The sequence below is a fragment of the Sus scrofa genome, chromosome 1 (genome assembly GCF_000003025.6).
Source record: "Sus scrofa isolate TJ Tabasco breed Duroc chromosome 1, Sscrofa11.1, whole genome shotgun sequence".
Taxonomy (NCBI): domain Eukaryota; kingdom Metazoa; phylum Chordata; class Mammalia; order Artiodactyla; family Suidae; genus Sus; species Sus scrofa.
In genome coordinates this window covers 202048192-202071328 of record NC_010443.5, presented here as the reverse complement: position 1 = coordinate 202071328, position 23137 = coordinate 202048192, and the positions used below count along the sequence as shown (strand labels likewise).

Below are 23137 nucleotides of genomic sequence, written 5' to 3'. Positions count from 1 at the left end.
TTTGCTCTTGACACTCCAGTGACTCCCACCCACTCACTTAGCTTTCCTCCCTGGATTTTTGCTAAAACTATTTTCTGTTGAAACTAGTTTCAAAGCTAATCATGCACCTTTTGTTTTCTAATAATTTAGAATTATATACATTTCTCCTTCCTTTTTGATAAGTTCTTTGAGGGTAGATTATGTGTTATATGTTTTTTTGACCTTTTTTTTTCATTTTTTAAAGTTTTATTGAAGTGTAGTTGATTTACAATGTTGTGATCATTTCTGCTGTACAACAAAGTGATTCAGTGATACACTATACATATCCATTCTCTTTCAGATTCTTTTCCCACATAGAGTATTACAGAATATTGGGTAGAGTTCTTTGTGTATATAGCAGGTCCTTGTTGGCCAGTCATTTCATATACCACAATGTGCATATGCCAGTCCCAACCCCCAGTCTATCTTCCCTCCACCCCCACCCCAGCCTGTGTGGTAACTGTAAGTTTATTTTCAAAGTCTATGCATCCATTTATGTTTTGCAGATAGGTTCATTTGTATCCTTTATTTTAGATTCCACCTGAAAGTGATATGATGTTTGTCTTTCACTGTCTAACCTCACTTGGTATGCTTGTAGCAACATGGAAGGACCTAGAAATTATGTTTTGTATTTTATTGATCCTATTATTGCTATATACCACTCAGGGCATATACTCAGTGTTGAATTGATAGCTTTGGAAGAATCAGTTTATCTTTAATTTCAAATATTGATGATTTGTAATATTAGGTCTACTTTATATAAAAGTGCCTACCGCCATGCCTGATGTAGTACTGCCCTAGTAAATATTATGGAACCCAAATTCGTAGTGGATCCCAAAGAACAATTTGCTGCTGTTTCATGGAAAATGGAAAAAGAAAAAAAATCAAAAGCACTGAATCCAAGTTTGCTGAGATATCCTTTCTGCTGTCTTCTTTGAGTCTTTCCTTAATATGTATCCTTAACTATGTATTATTCATTTATCTTTGACATCTTTTCATTTGCTACCACATGTAGTATTTCCTAAATAATTTATGTTTAAGGATGAAGATAAATTGTGTGTTAATTGATGCTTAAGAGGTTGGAGTGTTTTAGAAAGATTAATCCTTGTTAAACTCTGTTTAATTGATCTGTGTTGCCACTCTTCCTGCCTAAGTTTTACAATTTTAATAAAATACTGGTAAGTGAAAAAGTCATCTCTTGTAGTTGGAATTGAACTTAAGAAGATACTTGAATATCTGTAAAACCAGATACTGAAGTGAACTAAGAGCACTTGGTTTAAGGAAATTGGGTCAGGCTAAACATAACATTTTTGTTGGGCTTTAGTTTTATCACTTAACAGCCTCTTAGAAATCTGAATTGACTTTTAAAACAAGGTTTTAAGTTATTAAACAGTAAAATTATTCACCTACCTTATTTAGACGTTTGTAAGATGACTTGAGAGTTTTTGATTTATATATATTAACATCCCAATTTTCTTTTTTTAATTTTATTTTGTTTTCCCACTGTACAGCAAGGGGATCAAGTTATCCTTACATGTATACATTACATTTACATTTTTTTTCGCCACCCTTTGTTCTGTTGCAACTTGAGTATCTAGACATAGTTCTCAATGCTACTCAGCAGGATCTCCTTGTAAATCTATTCTAAGTTGTGTCTGATAAGCCCAAGCTCCTGATCCCTCCCACTCCCTTCCTCTCCCATAGGCAGCCACAAGTCTGTTTTCCAAGTCCATGATTTTCTTTTCTGTGGAGATGTTCATTTGTGCTGTATATTAGATTCCAGTTATAAGTGATAATCATATGGTATTTTTTTTTGTCTTTCTGACTCATTTCACTCAGTATGAGAGTCTCTAGTTCCATCCATGTTGCTGCAAATGGCATTATTTCGTTCTTTTTTATGGCTGAGTAGTATTCCATTGTGTATATATACCACATCTTCCGAATCCAATCATCTGTTGATGGATATTTGGGTTGTTTCCATGTCCTGGCTATTGTGAATAGTGCTGCAATGAAAAAGGAAGGAAAGAAAAGGAAGAAAAAGAAAAAAAAAAAAAAAGAAGAGGAAGAACTAGGACTGAGGAAACCAAAATCAGAGAGCAGTCACTCAATTAAGCCAGCATACAGATTTAATCGCGAATATGTTTCAAACAAAATAAAATTAAAAAGAAAAAAAAAGTCATCAAAATCAAAAAATGTTGGCAAAGGATGTTAGGAAATAAATAGACCCTTTTTGTTTGTTTGTTTGTATGTTTCTCTTCTTAATTTTAATATAGTAATGAAGTGTTTGAACCTATAGGACCATCAGGCTAAAACAAACAATTATAGGAAGGGGTTAGCATACTTAAAAAACAGGGCAACCACAAGCCAAAACCTAATATTGCATTCACAAAAAATGAAACAAACAAACAAAAAACAAGCAGATAATAACCAGAGACCATCCAACCAAAAAAAAAAAAAAAAAAAGAAAGGAAGAATGGAGAACCATAGAATCAACAGGAACACGAGGTTCAAAATGTAATAAATAATCATCTATCAATTATCACCTTAAATGTCAATGGACTGAATGCCCCAATCAAAAGACACAGAGTGGCTGAGTGGATAAAAAGGCAAAAACCTTCAATATGCTGCCTACAAGAAACTCACCTTAGGACAAAGGATACACATAGATTGAAAGTGAAAGGGTGGGGAAAAATATTTCACGCCAATAGCCATGACAGAAAAGCAGGAGTTGCAACACTCATATCAGACAATATAGACTTTAAAACAAAAGACATAAAGAAAGACAAAGAAGGACACTATTTAGTGATTAAGGGATCCATCCAAGGAGAGGATGTTACTATCATCAACATATATGCCCCAAATACAGGAGCACCCAGATACATACAACAAATATTAGACATAAAGGGAGAAATTGATGAGAATACAATCATAGTAGGAGACTTTAATACCCCCCTCACATCAATGGACAGATCCTCTAGACAGAAAACTAATAAAGCAACAGAGATCCTAAAGGAAACAATAGAAAAGTTAGACTTAATTGATGTCTTCAGGACACTACATCCCAAAAAATCAGAATACACATTCTTATCAAGTGCACGTGGAACATTCTCAAGAATTGACCACATATTGGGACACAAAGCTAATCTCAATAAATTTAGGAGCATAGAAATTATCTCAAATATCTTCTCTGACCACAATGTCATGAAATTAGAAATCAACCATGGGAAAAGAAATGAGAAAAAACCTACTACATGGAGACTAAACAACATGCTACTAAAAAACCAATGGGTCAATGAGAAAATCAAGAAGGAAATTAAAAAACTACCTTGAAACAAATGATAATGAAGGCACAACCTCTCAAAATCTATGGGATGCTGCGAAGCAGTGCTCAGCGGGAAATTTATAGCAATACAGGCCTTTCTCAAAAAAGAAGAAAGATCCCAAATTGACAACTTAACCCTCCACCTAAACGAATTAGAAAAAGAAGAACAAAAAAGTCCTAAAGTCAACAGAAGGAAGGAAATTATACAGATCAAAGAAGAAATCCATAAAATAGAGATTCAAAAAACAATAGAGAAAATTAATAAAATCAAGAGCTGGTTCTTTGAAAAGGTAAACAAAATTGACAACCCCCTGGCCAGACTCACTAAAAAGAGGAGAGCAAGAACCCAAATAACCAAAATTATAAATGAAAAAGGAGAAATCACAAAAAACCATAAGAGAATACTGTGAACAACTATATGCCAACAATTTTGACAATCTGGAAGAAATGGACAATTTTCTAGAATCTTATAGCCTGCCAAAACTGAGTCAAGAAGAAACATCCCAATTTTCTAAGTGGTGGTATCATTACAGCAAGGCTGAAGAACTATAAGAACCATGAATACCTGGATTTAAAAAATTCTAGCATTATCTTCCCCTTTTTGTTTCAGAGAATAGCCATTGAACAAGTAGCTAATCTGGAGTTAATTTTATGTGTGTTAGCGAGCGACAGAGAGTTTTACTTCTCTGGTTAACCAAAATAAAGCTGCAATAAAGCGGTTGTGTGAGGTAGGCTGGATCTTCAGCTACAGTTTATATTAATTTAAATAATTTCTTTTGAGGGATGATCACTTATCACATTTTAACTTCTAGGAGTTTTCTTAAGTTTTGTTATAATAAAAGGCATAAAATGAAAGCCTGAACTGTTAAGAGAAAACTTGATGGCAGAATTGAGATTTGAAATGGATCTTGAAAGAACATAGGTTGGAATTAGGCATTTAAACTGAATGCTGTATAGCACAGAGAACTATATCTAGTCACTTGTGGTAGAACATGATGGAGGATTATGTGAGAAAAAGAATGTGTGTGTGTGTGTGTGTGTGTGTGTGTGTATGACTGGGTCATGTTGCTGTACAGCAGAAATTGACTGGGTCATGTTGCTGTACAGTAGAAATTGACAGAACATTGTAAATACCTATAATAGAAATAATAAAAATCTTAAAAAGCAAAAGTAGCGGTCTTTACTAATCGTGTCATAGGGAGCTGGGGTTTTGTTAGGCACTGACTTTTTTATTTGCTTCACAGGTGGTTTGTATTCGATCCACTTGGAATGCTCTCTCTCCAAAGCTGAGTTGTGACACGAGACCTCTCATTCTGAAGTCCCTCAGTGATCTGTTTGCTCTGGTTCCTTCCTTAACAGTCAATACAGCTGAATATGAGGTATGTATTTGGTGCTCAATAAATTGTCTGTTTCTACAATGGAAAGACGTGTGATAACTTTTGGAAAAGTATTTGTAATCTTTTTTTTTTTTTTTTTTTTGTCAAAAATTCTTTAGCACTTTTTGTTCTCTGAACATGTTGTTATCTTTATGGACTCCTAGGAGAAAGAAGGAGGATATCCACCTTTATCAGTTCTCTGCCTTTAAGACTTATTTACATGAAGGTTTCCAAGTTTTTATTATGCAAGTGTAATCAAGATTTTTAAAAGTCAGTATGTTAAAAGTAGTGTTTCTAAAATAATAGAATTCATGAGCCAACAATTTAAATGCATTTTGTTGGTGTTTTAAGTTCTAAAAAATGTTACAAAGGCTTTAAATAAGGCAGGACAGACTCTCCTGGTAGTATAGACACAGTGGCATTGTGTTTTCTTTCTAACTTGAGCATAGGGATTTGTTTTTTATGGGTTAGTTTATATTTCCTACTCTTCAATATAGATGATTATAAAATAAAACTGTCCTAGGAGAGGCAAATAATTTTACGATCTAGTCAGTGTTTGTTGTAATATAGTGAAACAGTTGGAAGAGGATGATGTTTTGCTATAAGATTCACTTATTTCTGTTTAACATTTTCTTCATTATCTTTTCTTTGAATGAAATGAGAGGGTGACAGATTCATTTGTATCTTCACTTTTGTAGCTATATTCCCTTTCGATCTCACCTTTTTTTTTTTTCCTTTTCCTTCCAAGAGCCTCAGTTGATTTTCACTTGAAGTCATGGTGAACTTTTTGTTTGATTTAGTGCTTCACAGACTTTGATAAACTAGCCCCCCATAAGATTCTAAGAATAGTCCCTTACTTGTTTTGTTTTATTGTATTGTTTCTGTGTCTTTTTTCTTTTTCGGGCTGCACCTGTGGCATATGGAAGTTCCCAGGCTAGGGGTCGAATCAGAGCTGCAACTGCGGGCCCACACCTACACCACAGCCACAGCAGTGTGGGGTTCAAGCCACATCTGTGACCTACATCAGAGCTCACCACAATTCTGGATTCCTCAACCCGGTGAGTGAGGCCAGGGATTAAACTTTCATCCTCATGGATACTAGTAAGGTTCATTACCACTGAACCACGACAGGAACTCCCCTTTACTTGTTTTAAATTACATGATAAGAGAGGATTGCAGGATAATACTTCTAATCATTCTAAAGGCTGCACAGTTAATAAAGTCAATTTTGTCCTTACCAAGGATACAGTACCTAGCACAGGGCCTGGCATATAATATGTATTCAGAAACTAGCTGTTGAATGAATGAATGAATGAAACAGTACAGGTTATTGTGAGTTTATTCTCAAATTCGGGCTTTTGTTTTGGCGTATTTAAAAAAGAATCAATTTGAGACTCCTAGATAGAGTTCACCAGTAGCCTTTTTTATGGCTGCTGTTCACGGGTACATACCCTTATGCTGTCAGAAAGTCTGCCAGGCTGCTGCTAAGGAGCTCAGACTAAAGACCAAAATAAGGGCTTTGTGTGCCATACTATGTATATGTATTTTCTGTCTTCAAGGACTGAACTCGTATGCCTTTGTATTGCTTGTACCTTGAGTTATTCAGATTTTATTACAGGTTAATTTATAAAGTGGCTTGTGTATTAGTTTTTTATCTTTGCTTACATTGATAGGCTATAAATTGTCTTATGGACTATTTTTTTTTCCTTCAAATTTTACATTCTTTTTCACTGACATTTTATTTTGATTTATCTTCATGCTTATAATAATACTAGGATTCCTCTGTTGTTCAGATAAACTGCTTTGGGACCATTGTATTTATCAGTTTCCTCCTAGTAGGGGAGATTCCTTCAGTAACTAGAGCCCACTTGGCAGCAGAATTAAGGAAATGTAGAGAAGACCTATTTCCGTCTGTCACTCTGTCTCTCCCTCTTTCTCTGTCTCTCCCTGTCTTTCTCTTTTTCTCCACCTCTCCCACTCTCTCCCTCCTTCCCTTTTTCCTCCCTCCTCCTTTCTCTCCCTGAGTGTAATTAAATAATTTGTTTTCTACTGATTGCTTAGAATTTGCTTGGCTGTACGCCTGAGTTGAATGTAATTTTCTCAAAGTATTTCTTAGGTCATTACTATCCCTAGTCACCTCAATCAATGCCTTGTGCTTACCTAAAGTGAAGTCCACCTTATATCAAGATGGTATGGTCTTTTGTTTTATTTTACTTTATTTATCTGTTTATTTGCTTTTTAGGGCTGCACATATGGCATATGGCAGTTCCCAGGCTAGGGGTCGAATTGGCGAGGCAGCTGCCGACCTATACCACAGCCACTGACGTATACCACAGCCACAGCAACACCAGATCCAAGCTGAGTTTGTGACCTACACCACAGCTCATGGCAATGCTGGATCCTTAATCCGCTGAGTGAGGCCAGGGATTAAACCCACATCCTCATGGATACTAGTTGGGTTCGTAACCCACTGAGCCACAACTCCCGGTATGGTCTTTGAGTATGAGGCCTCACTCTACTTTCTGTCTCTTGCACTCCAGGAAAACTAGTAGTTCCCTTTTCTGCTTCCACATTTTTCTGTTTCTTTTCCTTTGTTCATGTTGTTCTCTCTGTCTAGAACTGCATTTTTACCTCTCATTTTTAAATCTATTTTAAAAAATGAAGAATTGGTTTTGGTTATTCTATCCATTGAGAATTTTTCTTCAGTCAGAAGTCTGTTACTCCCAAAGTTCTTTATCTACACTGTTCTAAGGACATTTATTCCTTTTTTATACTACAGGTATATGTACATACATATTATTTTCTCCATTAAAACATAAGCTTGTTGATAATAGAGTCCATGCTTAATTAGTGTATTTTCTGAATTGCCTTGCAAAGTGCTTGATACATTCACTCATTGGCTCAGAATATATTTATTAAACTGTACTAGGCTTATGAGACACTAATAAATAATAATAGATACTATTTTAAGTGCTTACTGTATTTCCCAGTACTCATCTACTTTATATTAATTAGTTCTAATATCTGATAGAAAGGCATTTTTCATTGCATAGCCAAAGAATCTGAGGTTTTGAGTAGTTTATGCATTAGTTAAACAAATATATATATACATATATGTGTGTGTGTGTATTTTTTTTTTTTTACTTTGTCTTTTTAGGGCCGCACCCACAGCATATGGAGTTTCCTAGGCTAGGGGTCAAATTGGAGCTGTAGCTGCAAGCCACAACACCAGACCTGAGCTGCATCTGTGACCTACACCACACTCACGGCAATGCTGGCTCCTTAACCAACTGAGTGAGGCCAGGGATCGAACCTGTGTCCTCATGGATGCTAGTCAGTTTTGTTTCCACTGAGCCACAATGAGAACTCCCAGTAAACAAATAATTTATTGAGTATCTGCTACACACAAAACAAGTAACTTAAACAACACTGTAGTTTTTAAGTGAAATGTATTTTCTAAATCCAGGACTTTTGAGCTCCATAGCCTGTATTTACCCATTATACCATGTTATCAGATCCTGCCTTCTAAAATCTCAGAAGTTGGTAAAGGAGATAGAGATAAGCAATATTAATTATTATTAATAATTAATAATAATAGTTAATCAAAGGGCTAGGAAAGTGTGGCAGTGGAAGTGACCAGCATTCTTAGGAGGAATTTAAGGAAATTTTATTTATTTATTTATTTATTTTCTCAAGCAAACAAAGTCTTTATTCAAGAAAAGCAAATAGCTGTCAGGACAACTGGGAGAGGGGAGAAGATCCCCCAGGAAACCTTATTTAGTTTGTGCTGTTAGAGTAGGATCTTGAAGAATTGATAAAATGTTGCTTTTCATTGAAGTTTTGAAAAGAATATGCAAAGGCAAGGAGGTAGAGAAGGGTATATGCCCTTCTTCATGAGATGCAGAAGGGCAGGAAATTAGATATGGCTGAAGTGAAGAAAACATTGCGTGTTGGAAGAGAAGTGGCTTTTTATGCTCAATTATTTATTAAATACTTGTCATTTGAGAAACTGGGCTTTATGTTGTTTTTGTACTGGGCTTTATAGTCTAAACTTTTGAAATGAGAAAGACAGCCACTGCCTTAAGGAGTGTACAAGATAGTAAGGAGTTAACCACATACACAGATAATCACATTAGATGCTAAAGTGTACCATATGCCATATGGCCTCTTGCACAGGGAGAATGCTCTTCTGGGTAGAGGATTAGGAATAGAAGCATGAAAGAGGAAAGTGACATTTGTACTAAGACATGAGAGGTCAGTAAGAAATGGTTAAGTTTCTGAATTTAACAATCTTCAGCTCTCATTGTTTTTAACATATCCATATGTTTAACTGATGTGTCTACTTCTGAGTATTTTCATTTTTTCAATGATGATGAACACAAATTAGGTCAGTTGCTAGTGTTATAATTTTTAAAGTGATTTAATTTCTGCATTTGCTACTTTTGATTGCTTACTCTCAATTTTATTTTATTCTTTTTTTTTTATTTTTTCAGAATTTTAAAGTTCAAGTCCTCAGCTTCCTCTGGAACCACACTCAAAATGAGGTACTATCACAAGGTTGTCAGTGAAACAGAACCAACCTGGGGAAAGAACTGTGAAATAAGACTCTTAGGATAAAACTATAACTCCCTATAAATGATGACTTCTTGACTTGAAATAATTGTGACTATTCATAAATTTGGGTTTTAAAAATTATTCTTGATCTCTGCCATTTAATACTTTTTCACCATAAAATGCTCTTATGACTTTGCAAAGCTGACCAATGTGAAGAGGGACTGTTACCATTGTCTAGTATTTTTAATAGTCCTTCCTCTTTCCTGCTTTTCTCCTGCCCCACCAATAAGCACATCAAACTAACACAAAGTCCACTTCATTTTTTGGATGTCATTTCACCCCAAGGAGTATAGAGAAGAGAATGTCAGTGATGTTCTTACTGGCTCACGAGTGGAAAAGCTTAGATCCCAAAAGCACAGTTCTCCCTATTAGTAGCTGGAGAATCAGAGTTCAGTTCCAGGGCTCTCAGACTCTAAACCCTCATACTTCTTCTGTTAACCATACTACCTCATGGGGACCTAAGCAATTATGGGTGATTTTATGTTCAATGTCCAAACTAGGATAAAAACTTTGTGCTGCTGATGCCTCTGCTTATCGGCCCTCCCCCCCATTTTAAATTGAGATTTACTAAGCAAGGCTTGAATACCATTTCCAAAGCATTGACTGTAGGACTTTGGCATTGGTAAGGGAAGACTTTTCTTGCTTTCTCCAAAGTCGGTATTTGTTGTTTTATTGTTTGTTTGTTTTACTTTTACTCTATCTAGGACCCAGTCGTAGCAAATGCTGCATATAAATCTCTGTCACACTTTAGTGCTGGAGAGCACACCATTCTTCATCTGCCTGAAAAGGTAGGCCTTTCTGCTTTCTTGCTTCATTGATGGGTTCTATAACTTTATTTGTATCTCCCCCTGCCCCCCATGGGGAAGTGCTTACCTATAGTTCTAGATAAGTTGTCTGTAAAAGTTAATAATTGGTATTCATTACTTGTTGAATCTGTAAAATATTGTGGAGGTCTTAGACTTCACAGATAATGAATTTAAATCTCTTTAAAGCAGCTGGAAGCAAATGACATCTGTATAAAGTGACTGGGTGTATGACTGTGTGCCTCTTCACATGGAAGGGTCTGTGTCGCTATAGGAACTACTTTGCCCAGTTAGGGCACCATCTTGGACTTCAAATCCAAGCATGGCCTGCATAGAGTAAGGTCTGTACCACCTGTGCAGCCAAAGATCTTTTCTGTGATACAGAATTGAGATGCCATGTGAAAAAAACCCCTGCCATTTATTAATTTAGTTTGAAATGATATATAGGCTAGTCCCAAAAATTGGATGAAGAAAGTATCACTCTTTTAAGGCTTTTAACACATGTGTGACACTCCCTTAGTTTTTAGACTAAACTGAAAATGGGCAACCTTTTCTAGTATCTACCTAATATAACCATTGAAATGATCAGGTTATGTTAAGGAGTTAAGTGTATGATTTCACATTTCATGCTACTGCTAATTCAAAGGCATCCGAGTGTTTATTGAATGCCTTCAGAGTGGGAGGCAAACATTGTGATAGAAGAAGTTGTATGTACCATTACCCAGGGTAGGTCCTTGAGGTCAAACAGCAAGGAGTTTTATTGTGAATTTCTTGGGATCCTCAGGCCATAAAATGGGTTGAGTGTTTCTTCTGGATTGAGTTTTTACAGAGATTAGGTGCCAGTAGGAACCAGGCAAACTTCTGTTTATTGAATTGAATTGCAGGAACTGAAAAAAGGCTCTTGTAAAACCAAATCCTAAGCAAGGCAGGATTTCCCATGTTGCTGAGAACTCAGAGACAGATTGGCCTGCTTGCCGTGCAGTTATCACAAACAGGAAGCCTTAAGAAAAGGTATTCTGTGACTCGTAAAATTAAAAAAGATGGGATTTCAGACTACACTAATGGTGACTAGCCATACCCATAGCTTCTTAGAAAAAGACAGGGCAAGAAAGGAAAAGAAAAAGGAAAAAAAAAAGCTTCATGTAAATTTGTGGTATGAACTTCTACCGATAGATTAGCCACAGTATCTGGAAAGATACTTTTTATTATTACTATCTTAAGTAAGTGATTGCTAATTTAGATTACAACATAAGAATTACCTTTATTTTTAGCTATTATTATTGAAATATTCTATCTGGAATAATAGCTTTTATTAAAAACTCCCAAATACTCTTGACTGGCTAATCTCTACCTCTTTAAATATTGATAGGTTTATATTTTTTCCTACTTGAGGGTTATGTTCAATTTCTGATTATTTTTGTTAGAGTTAATACTCAGTTAAGTGCTGTATTCAATCAAATAGTAGATACTTTCTTAATATATCTCTTTCATATCCTCTGATCCATGAATAACCGTAAATAGTTCTTTATACCATCCAACATAAAGGGTAAGTGATACACACAGAGTTGGGATTTCTATATATGCTTGGGTTTTCACCAGTGGAGCGTGACGAGCTATAAAGGAAATCTCTAAGACTTATCCTATTTTAGCCAGGCTTTTCAACCTTTTTCTCTGCCTACCTGCTTCTGGGATGTGACTCCCTCCCATGAGTAAAAGTGATTCACTATAGTGGATATTCTTAACCAGGATTAAGATGAGAGGACATAATGGTTTGAAAATGTCTACCTCACTCCAGCCCTAGCTTCTGATACAGAGGACCTGCTTCCACATGGAGGATCACTATTTCCAAGACCAAGAAGGATGCATTCTCCTTCTTTTTATTCATTATTGATTTCCAGTTTGGCTGTATGAATACCTAAAGCACTAAAAGTCCAGAAAATGGTCAGTTTGTTCATATTCAAACACATCTCCAAAGGCTTAAAGATGTAACCCAATCAGCTCCCACCACTGTTTTGTAGATGATGGCAGTGATGTGAAACTGCAGATCATTTTCTATTTTCAGCTGTTTCAGAAGGCCCTGCCAGGTAGCGACTTTTTTAGTGTAAAAATCTAAGATTCTTCCTTGTTAACAGAGACAAACAAGTGCTGTTTGGCTTGTTCGTAAAATTGAAGGCTATCTGTATATCCTTCCGGTGAAAGTAGGTCCACATTCACTTTTTCTGTTTATGGAAACTTGTTAAAATAATCTTTTTAACAGAGCATACTGTGAATTTGAAGTAGAATTTTTTTTTTTAAAAAAGGGGTAAAGCATAACATCAACATGCTAACTTTTGTGGATTATAATTCAGCTACTTTTCTAACTACTACCTTCCTTTAAATTTACTAAAGATTTCTTGTTCATTACTGCATCAATTTAAACTGTGAAACTTGTTGAAAGAAAGCTAATAGACTGGTAAAACAAAAGGCATTAACGGTGTGGCAGATGTTAGAGGGAAGATTTACGTTTAAATGAAATAGAGAATCTAAGATGGAAAATGTCAGTGGAGAGTAGAGATGAATGAGGGAGCATGTGAGTTAGGGATTTGAATATCAAATTCATTAACTCATCTTTCTTGTCAGTGGTTTCTTATTAGCAAGTTCTGTGTGATTGTGGATGAGAGACACTTAACACTTGCATTGGCTTAGTAATTATTTATTGGATGTATACTAAGTGCTAGGTTGTCTTATGAGCTAGGAATGTTGAATGAATCCATGTGTTTTGTTGGTTGGTAAAAATATTATTGTTAATCACTTGAAATATGTAAATTTGGTCAAAAAATTTTAGGGGGTTCATTCTTTGAGGACCTGTTGATTTTGATGTTAGAAAATAGAAATGAATAATTTTTCCCTTTTAGTTTTTATTTATTTGTCTTTTTAGCTATCTATCCTCCTCTGCCTTCTTTAGAGCCCCCCAACACCTCAAAATGAAACAAAACAAAAAAAATTTTTTTTAAACTATAGGGAATTATTTTTCTTGTAAAACAACCAGTAATGGGTAAACATTTAGGTTGACTCTTCTCTCTGACTTGGGTTCATTAGAAAATATTTGGCTGTTGAAACTTTTTATTAACGAGATCTTTAGATAGATTGTGTTGATTTCTTGAGTTAATTTTAGAAGTGAGTAATATAAAAGAACTCATTATGCACCTTGGGTTGCTATTAATATGGTGTAACCTGTTCATCTTTCATTTAAGTGAATGTCACTGCATTCATCAGAAGTTGTTTCTCTTTTTAAATGAATTTATGCAAATACTTGATGTGTTCCAAGTAAAATCCTGTTTATGCATAAACTCCTGAATTTTCATAGTTCCATACACAAAAAGGGGTTGAAAGGTTATCAGCTCAGAACCTGTAGTGAGGCATTTTGTAGGATAAGCTTTCCAATATTCAATTTAAAGCAGATTTTAAAAGTAATTTATCATTTTATCTTTGGTTTTCCCCTTAAATTTCTTCAACCACGCTTAGCTATAATTGGGAGGGTGTAGTTAGTGTGTGTGTGTGTGTGTGTGTGTGTGTGTTCTAAATATACAGCTTTTTTCCCCTTGGATATTTTAGTGACTAATTAACAACATTTTGTAATTTTAACAAGAATTCTTTCATATGACATCCTTTGATTTTTCTTAGTTGTACTCACGTTAATCTTATTCACTTGTTGCATATGAACCAAGGGCAAAGACTGGGGCTAGCATAGGGAAGCTGGAACAAGTACTTCTTTTCTTAAAAATTTTTATATGATAGTTGATTTACAGTGTTCTGTCAATTTCTGCTGTACAGCAAAGTAATCTAGTTATACATATATATGTGAATACATACATATATATGAATGAATATATACATTATTTTTCACATATATGTGAATATACATACATTTGTGTACATTTATATATGTGAATATATATATGAATATATACATTGTTTTTTTTTCACATATATATGAATATGAATGAATAATATACTTTCTTTTTTTCACATTATCTTCCATCACATTCCATCACAAGTTATTAGGTATAGTGCAGTTGCAGGGCCATGTGGTAATTCTATGTTTAAATTTTAAGCAACTGTAAAACTGTTTTCCAAAGGGACTGCACCATTTTACGTTCCCACCAGCAGTGTATAAAGGTTCTGACTTCTCCACATCTTTGTCATCCCTCTGGGTTTTCATATTAGCTTAAGTGTTTACCATTGCCTTCCACCTCCTCAAGTCTCCTATCACTTGTGAATATGATGTATAGCAGAGCTTCCTGGTGTTCTAATGCACTGTGGTATGGTAACTGGTGTTATTGCCATAGTCTTCAGCTGTAAGCATTGTTGTCTGTTTCCTGCTGTATACTGTTCAAATATTATTTTCAGGAGTTCCCGTCGTGGCGCAGTGGTTAACGAATCCGACCAGGAACCATGAGGTTGCGGGTTCGATCCCTGCCCTTGCTCAGTGGGTTAACGATCCGGTGTTGCCATGGGCTGTGGTGCAGGTTGCAGACGTGGCTCGGATCCACCATTGCTGTGGCTCTGGTGTAGGCTGGTGGCTACAGCTCCGATTAGACCCCCCAGCCTGGGAACCTCTACATGCCAAGGGAGTGGCTCAAGAAATGGCAAAAAGACAAAAACAAAAAACAAAAAACAAATATTATTTTCAATTTGTACTGTGATGTGTAAAAAGTCAGGAAGCATTGTAAAGGGACCCAGAACCAACTTCTTTGGGGGAACTTTTTAGGCAACCAGGAGTAGTTAATATCTCTAAGACACCTCTTGATGGTAGTAAATGTGGCAATTTTAAGCCTATACCCAGACTAGAGACACTCAGAAAACCCCACTTGTCAGAACCAGTTTTGCAAACATACGAGGGTTTCTCTGGTGTGTGCTGATAACAACGAATGCTGATATGCCCTCTGCGGAGCATACATCATTGTTATCTCTGTAATTATGGCTGGCTCAGTCCTCTGAGAATTAAGTCCTTAAGACTGAATCAGAATTAAATCTCGCCTTGGAAAGTGCTCAGTGGTCAGGTGGCTTTCACTCCTTCACTAGTGAAAAGAGCACTAGTTATGGTTGAAAGCCTTCATTGGAGTTCAGGTTATTATACTTAAGAGAAGCATTTTCTCTCTGTTTTCTTTTATCCCCCTGCAAGAATCCTGACTCAGTGCAGTTCCTAAATGGAACAGTGCTTTGGGGACCTATGAAGAAGACAGTCTGCAGGAATTGTTAATTATTTCTAAAAATAACTCCGGGAGACAGGCTAATGGTAATGACTGGGTTCTGGCACTTTATGGTTATAGCAACCACTTTTATATATTTTGATTTCCTCCCCTAATGCTTAATTATCTCCATGTGGGCATTATGATGGTGTGTCATTGAAAGTATTAAAAATTTAATTAATTGCCTGACAGTTATATCTTGCGGAAACTACAATAGTGGTAATCTTTTTACATTTTTAATTTTGGGTTCAAACAAACCTAACTAATCACAGAGCAACCACAAAATCTTCAAATTGCAAATTAGACACAATAAAGTATAGCTACCAATTACAGATTTTAGTGTTTTTATATTCTGTAGCAACAAACTGCCAAGTCTAAAAGAAAAGTCAACTAAAGCATTCAGTGTCTTCTGATCTATACTGTATGTTCTACTAGAAGATTTAAAGCTTTGTCATAAAGACATGGCTGAAATCACAAGTTTTTTAAAAAATATATTCAGACAAGGGAAATATTTAATTAAAAACCATTGAAATTCAATATATTGAATGATGGATAGTATAAAATTTTGTTGGTTTTCTGTAATAATCACTGCTTAGGCTGACTTATGTGATTTTCTTACTACATTATCATTGGTTCTTTACATGGATCTGGGATTATATCTAATAAGATTATTAGAGCTCACCATGTAGTTAATCTGAAAATGAATAGATTTTTTAAAACTTAATTTTAGTGGTCTTTTGACATTATAGAGCAACTCATCTAACTCAGTTTTTAAAAGGACAAGGAAGAGATTTTATGTAATATTTTAGTATCACTTTCTCTGTCATTTCAGATAAGACCAGAAATCGAAATTCCTGATGACCTTGATGAAGATGAAGATGAGGAGGGTGATGAGAAGGACATGGATCTTTCCATTCCTGGCTCTTGCTATCTCAAACTGTTGTCACTCACTGATCCTTTGGTTTTACCAGGTGACTCCTATTTGGTGTCAAGGAAGCTAGCATTTTTCAGCAATTTCCCCTAATTAATTGTGCTCTTTTGTGTTGAGTACATATTATAGCTTACTTTAATCTTAAGTATTTGTTTTCTGTATCCTTTAGGGACTACTGTGGTGTTCAAAACACACTGAAAAATATTAAACAGAAATAAAATTAAAACTGGATAACTAAACAGCCATTCTCACTGAAAAATTTAAATTCATTTCAGAAGTTAAATTTATTCTACAAGACAGATTTACAGTGGGACTTTAAGTCACTGATTCTAGTGTTCTTTTATTTAGCTTATATAAAAGAACATTAGAAACTTCAGAAACTTCCTGGGTAGTTTCATCAATATAAATTTATTCCTTCTTTAGAATTACTCTAAAGAAATTATGGTACCAATATTTGAGGGCCATACATTAATTCTTTTAAAAAATAGATTAAATCGTATGGTATTGTCCTTTGATATAAAGCTTACAGGACCTTGACATTAAAAAATTATTCTAATTACATCTAATTATTCTAATTAGAATTATTCTAATTCATTATTAGCCGACATTTTCCCAGATGTGTATTTCTTACCTTGTTCTGTCCCAATTTGATATTGAATGTTTATGGATGTAAAATTTAATTTCTGAAAATTAAGTTCAATAATCACCGGTAATCTTATCCTTATCTTCTCAATCATAATCTTATTAGCCTGTAATGTTGGAAATTTTTATCCTTGGTTTCATCCTACATAGATGTTCCTGAGGAATTCAGCCAAATATGTATTAGTATTTGTTACTAAACAAAGCTCCTGGCCCAAATCCCTGTCTCCTTTCATTACAGAAAACCGAAGGGTACAACTTAGACTAGGTCACCTTATATTTTCTCTTAATGTCCAGAACAATCCTTTAAGACTTGTTCTCTATTCCTTTTTTCTATTTGTCCCCACTTCCTCCCTCCAGGCTCCTTAGAGTCTAGGACCTCCCCTACAGTTAATAGTGAATCCTTTGATTATGAAGAGTTCCTCCTGTATCCCCAAATAACCTTAGAGTTGAAAGTCTTCTTGTCACTTGAAACTAGCACAACATTGTAAATTAAATATACTTCAATAAAAGAAAAGTCTTCTTGGGCTTTTTAAAATGACATTCTCTTTTACATGTATCCTCATCCCTGTCTTATATTAGAAATGGGAGAACGGGAAGGTATTTGTTGCCTAGGTACTGTTGTTCTGCCTGCTCAATATGTGCAGTGCCATGGTGGCCATTAAATGGCTCTTCTACGTTGTTTGTACTTGATAGTTATTAGTGTCTTTCTTTGAGAAAGGAGGAGAGGATTTGAGATCAATAACTCTTATCTATTTGTTAAAATTCAATCATTAAAGTCAGATGGGTGATACAGAAGCTGTATGAGTCTGGCAAACCATGTCACTGAAACTGACAGCATTTATGACTTGAACCCAGCCAGAACACATGTGCCAGGACTCGAATCAGTCAAAACCCAGATTGGAAATTGAACCCACATGCCAGGACTCGAACCCAGTCTAAACTCAGATTGGGATGTGAACCCACAGTTTTTATTTATTTATTTATTATTTTTTAAATTAAATTAAATTAAATTTTGTCTTTTTAGGGTCATACCTGCAGCATATGGAGGTTCCCAGGCTAGGGGTCCAATTGGAGCTGTAGCCACCGGCCTGTGCCAGAGCCACAGCAACACAGGATCCGAGCAGTGTCTGCGACCTACACCACAGCTCACAGCAACGCCGGATCCTTAACCCACTGAGCAAGCCCGGGGATTGAACCTGCAACCTCATGGTTCCTAGTTGGATTCGCTAACCACTGAGCCATGATGGGAACTCCCCCACAGTTTTTAAATTAGAATCATTCACCTGGAGTCTTGACTTACTGAGGTTCAGGTTATTTGTGTCTTAGCACAAAAGGAATTCAGCAAGAGACAAAGTGCTAGGCAAGAAATAGATTTATTAAGATAGGATGCTTGTGAGAGATGCAAGTGGGAAGGCAAGGAGGCTCTGCCCCGAGAATTAGGTGGGCTACAGTTTTTTAATCCAAGGGGAATGAGGGTGGGAAAAGACTGCCTCTTCCTCTTTCTTTGAGTAGTAGCTCTTTGGTATCCAGTAAGAGAGTGTTTGACCCTATAAGGTCAAACTAGGACTTTCATGGTGCTTATTCACATCAGCAGAAGGGTGGTCCTTAAACTCCTGCCATTGATCTAAACCTGAATATAGACCTCACTCCATCCCCACCCAATGACCTGAGGCATATCTCATGCCTCCACTAGTCGAGCAAGCCTGCCTCATTCTGATGGCTTTCTTGAGCAATTATTAACTTACAGTTATCTCCCAAAGTTCCCTAGTTTGCCCTCTATATGATCCCTTATTGGGATGGCTGCAACTACCTGTGCAACTCTCCTCCTCCATCCCTATCATCACCATGAGGAAAGTTCTTTTTTCTGTACCTGCCTTTCCTGATATTACTGGAAAACTCAAAAAAGAACCAGGGAAAAGTGCCAGCCTTAAGAATGTATATCCTAAAAGGGACAAGGTGGATGATATTGTGAACTAAGCTTGGCACTTGCCATCACCCTATACATGGAATAAAAAGTAAGACACTGCAACTGCTGACCTGCAGCACCCCCTGAGCAGAGCTCAGGGTGGAGACCAGGAGTGAGGCACTCTGTGCTCTGGGAAAACTAGAACAGATCTTCAGATAGTCAGATATTTTTAGGAAAATATCTTATGAGCCCAATCCTTGTGTCTCCTCATATCTAGAAAAACACTAAAATCCTTCAATCATGACAGATGTCTGTGACTAGTAGCAGCCTTCACAAGACTAGCAGCAAACTTTTGTAAAATGTGTGCATGTGTGCATGGCTGTATGGACCTCACCCTTCACCTTTGTGACTTATATCTTGGTATTTCCCCTTCCTCTTTGGGGCAGTATTTCAAAGCTATCTGAAATACTGCCTCCTGGGCTGTAGTTAAGTGGACAAAACAAAAGATGTCAAGGTCATCTGTGAGAACAGCCACTTCCAAGGGTAGGCCAGTGAGCCCTGAGGGAACTCAGGATTGAAACAAAGAAGACTGGTCCACATCTCAGGTGCATATCAAAGGAGCGATTCCAGTAAGCCCAGACCCTTACATCTTCCCATAGAAGCTGGTTTTCTGTAAATCTGGTTATCTGAAAACCTTTTGTTCCTACTATCTTTCCTTTGTTGCAAAGGAAACTGCCCCCTTGGAGCAGTTTCTCAAGGCTACCTAATTTCACCCCAAATAAAACTTAACTCTCAACTTTTGGGTTGCACATTTTTTCCAAGTTGACGTTACATGTTACCTAGATACAGCAGCAGAAAACTGAATTGCACTGAATGTCGGTGAATCCTGGACATTTTCTCCTCTTATTTCCTTTCAAGTAAATACAAAGCAGCTGCAAGGTAAATCCAGTCAGTAATTTGCATTATTTTAAATAGGAATGTTATACTGGTATTGACTTAAAAGATTTTTTTTAAATTTTAAAATAATTTTAGACTTATTAAGAAGTTACAAAAATAGTTTAGGGAGTTTTACCCAGCTATTCCCACTGATAACATCTCACATAACCTTAGTTCATTATTAAAACCAGAAAATTCACGTTAGTACAATACTATTAACTAAACCATAGACATTGGGATTTCACCAGTTTTTTTCATTTTTGTTTTTTTATACAGTATATAAGCTTTGGAGGTCAGTTTTGTTTTTTTTTTTCTTTTTTTCCACTCAACATAATGTCAAAGATTCATCCAGATTCCTATATCAGGAGCTTGTTCTTTTTCATTGCTGAATAGTATTCCATTATAAGATGTATCACAATTTGTTTATCCACTCACTTGTTGAAGGACAGTTGGTCTGTTTTAAAAATTTATATCTAATACTCTGTATCCTACAATTTTCAGCTCTTTTCAAATCCTCACCTAGTCATCTAGAAGGAAGAGACCAGGGCAAGGTTCAATGACAATGGGAAAAAAAATCCTAGTTGATAGCTTGGTGGTTGTGCTCTTCATATCAGTTGCAGTCATCGTATTTTACTTTCATTTAAACTATTCTAAGGGCTGGAATTATTTGAAAATCCTTAGTTCTCTGAAGAGACAATTTTTCAGTCCTGGGTTAGTGTATATGCAGATGTGTATTTATCTCTTGACATATATCAACTTTTATCAGAATAATTTGCCTTCTGAGAAAGCATGAAATTCTGTCCTCACAAACAAATGATTCTTAGGTATATTCTGAGAAGTCTGTATTCCTCCTCAGCTTGAAGCTAGTCATAGATGCATGTACATACAGAAATTAAAATATATGACCTGCAATCGGATATTGCTCACATTTTTCATTTAGATAATATATTGATCAGGGTTTTAACAGAGAATTCAGAGGGAATGATTCAGAGTTTAATAAAGGGACTGCTTAAAGGTGTGTGGTCAAGGTTAAAGGAAATTCATAGGCAGTGGTGAGTCATCTCAGAATGGTTAACTTCTTCAGCTTGAAGAGGTAAGGGGAGGTAGCAGTTAGGAGAATAAGAAGGAGCATCTGTGTCATAAATAGACTGCCGAAGTAGAGCCAGGGCCTTCAAAAGAGGGATGCAGGCAACCTGGAGCAGTCCTGCAAGAGGGTATCTGGGGAGTACACGCCCTGACCTTGGTTTTTAACCCTCTGATCTCCTGCTGATGTCTTCCATTGGATGACTGCAACGAAAATCCAGAGGACAAGGAAGTCTGGTGAGGCAGTTGTGAAAGGTTATTCTTCTAGGGCACTTGGCAGGGTGGAAAGGATGGATCTGGAGGGGTAAATGGAAAACGTCCTACATAGGTGTTCTCTAGACTTTGAATGGGGAAGCTTGATTGTGCCTAGAAAGGTTCTGTATAAGAATGATGGACACATAATAGAAGTTTCAGTGAGTACTTACTGCCTCTAATTTAATCACAGTCATTTAAAGGAGACTTTTAGATCTATTCCAAATGAAATTCCAGTTTTGGTAGGTGAACTTTCGCTTTTTTTCCTATAGTAAGAGGCACATGTAATGGTTTCTTTTTTGTTTGTTTTCCACAGGATTCATTTAGCTTTAGTTTTTTGTTGTTTTCGTTTCTGCATTGGGCAACCTCTAGTGGTCCCTAGGCAAATAGCACTTGAATATAAACCTAATGTGTTGTCAGGTGTTTTGTTTGGATATTCTATTGTCTTCTGACCCCACATTATTGTATTATCTTAACAACAAATAAGGATGACATGCATAAAGGTCATGGGTTTAACTAGAAGGAACACAAGCAAAGAAATAATGAGTTAATTTTTTAAAAATAAGTGTACCAGTATTATCAGATGGAATCATAAAAGGCCTCTCTAAAAATACCTAAATGACAAGGAGCCAGTTACATGGAGAAAAGGAATTAGTGTGTTCTAGGTGGAAGGAATAGCAAGTCCAGTGCCCTTGATTTCGATAGAAACTTCATGTTATTGAGACGTGTAAAAAGGCCATATGGGTGCATGCCTTTAACACAGCCAGAAAGGAAGGAGGGTGACAGAGATGAGGTCAGAGGGAGAGTCAGGGACTGGATCATAGAAAGCCTTGATCATTGTCAGAATTTCTGATGTTATTCTATGTACAATTAAAAAAAAAAAACACTGGGAGATATTAGGGGAGGAAATGACAATTCTGGCTTCTGGGTAGAAGGTGGTTTGTAGGAATGGTCACAAGGAGAAGAAACCAAGAAACTAGTTTTTAAATTCGTCCAGGTGAGAAAGTGAGAAGATAATGACTGGGCAAGGAAAGTGAAAATGGAGAGAAATATTTGGATATGAGATCTGTTTTTAAAGGTAGATCTAAAAGAACTCGCTAATAAATTACATATAAGAAGTGTGTGAAAGAGGAATTAAGAATGACTGTTTTTTGGACTTCCCGTGGTGGCTGAGCAGAAACGAATCTGACTAGTATCCATGAGGATGCAGGTTCGACCCCTGGACTTGCTCAGTGGGTTAAGGATCCAGCGTTGTGGTGGGCTGTGGTGTAGGTCGCAGATGAGGCTCTATCTGGCATTGCTGTACCTGTGGTCTAGGCTGGTGGCTACAGCTCCGATTTGACCCCTAGCCTGGGAACCTCCATATGCCATGGGTGCAGCCCTTAAAAAAAAGAATGACTGTTTTTAAAGCTTGAGTAAATGGGTGCCTCATTCTGATTGGGGAAGATTAAGAAAGGGATGGGAATCAAGAGTTCTTTTTTTACTTTGTGAAATTTGGCCTGAAATATAGCAAAGTTGGTGTGTGTATGTTAAGAGTTAGGGAGTTCCCTTAGTGGCTCAGTGAAATGAACCCAACTAGTATCCATGATGATGCAGGTTCAATCCCTGGCCCCACTCAGTGGGTTAAAGATCTGGCATTGATGTAGGCTGTGGTGTAGGTTGCAGAAGCTGCTCAGATTCCACGTTGCTGTGGCTATAGCGTAGGCTGGCAGCTGCAGCTCCAATTCGACCACTTGCCTGGGAATTTCCACTTGATGCATGTGGAGCCCTAAAAAGCAAAAACAAAATAAAAATTTTTATTTTTTATCCTTTTATCTTTTTCAGCTTTGGAGGAATTTTTTACATCACTTGTGAAACAAGAAATGGTGAATATGCCCCGTGGGATATATCACTCTGCATTGAAAGGAGGCGCCCGCATAGACCAAGGAAAGACTGTAGCAGGAATCCCCAATTTTATGTTGAAAATGTATGAAACAAACAAGCAACCTGGTTTGAAACCTGGCCTTGCAGGTAAGCATAATAC

The 23137-nt window shown here is 36.5% G+C and overlaps 1 protein-coding gene across 10 annotated transcripts in view; it reads left to right on the top strand.

Annotated features, from left to right (window-relative positions):
- FOCAD (focadhesin) overlaps nt 1–23137 on the top strand; it is a 319932-nt gene that overhangs the window by 187596 nt on the left and 109199 nt on the right. For all 10 annotated transcript variants that reach the window (XM_021063120.1, XM_021063095.1, XM_021063125.1 and 7 more), the window contains 5 exons: nt 4585–4719; nt 9210–9260; nt 10035–10118; nt 16197–16335; nt 22939–23124. In XM_021063120.1, the coding sequence (XP_020918779.1) occupies nt 4585–4719; nt 9210–9260; nt 10035–10118; nt 16197–16335; nt 22939–23124 (595 nt within the window). The remainder of the gene's footprint in view (nt 1–4584; nt 4720–9209; nt 9261–10034; nt 10119–16196; nt 16336–22938; nt 23125–23137) is intronic.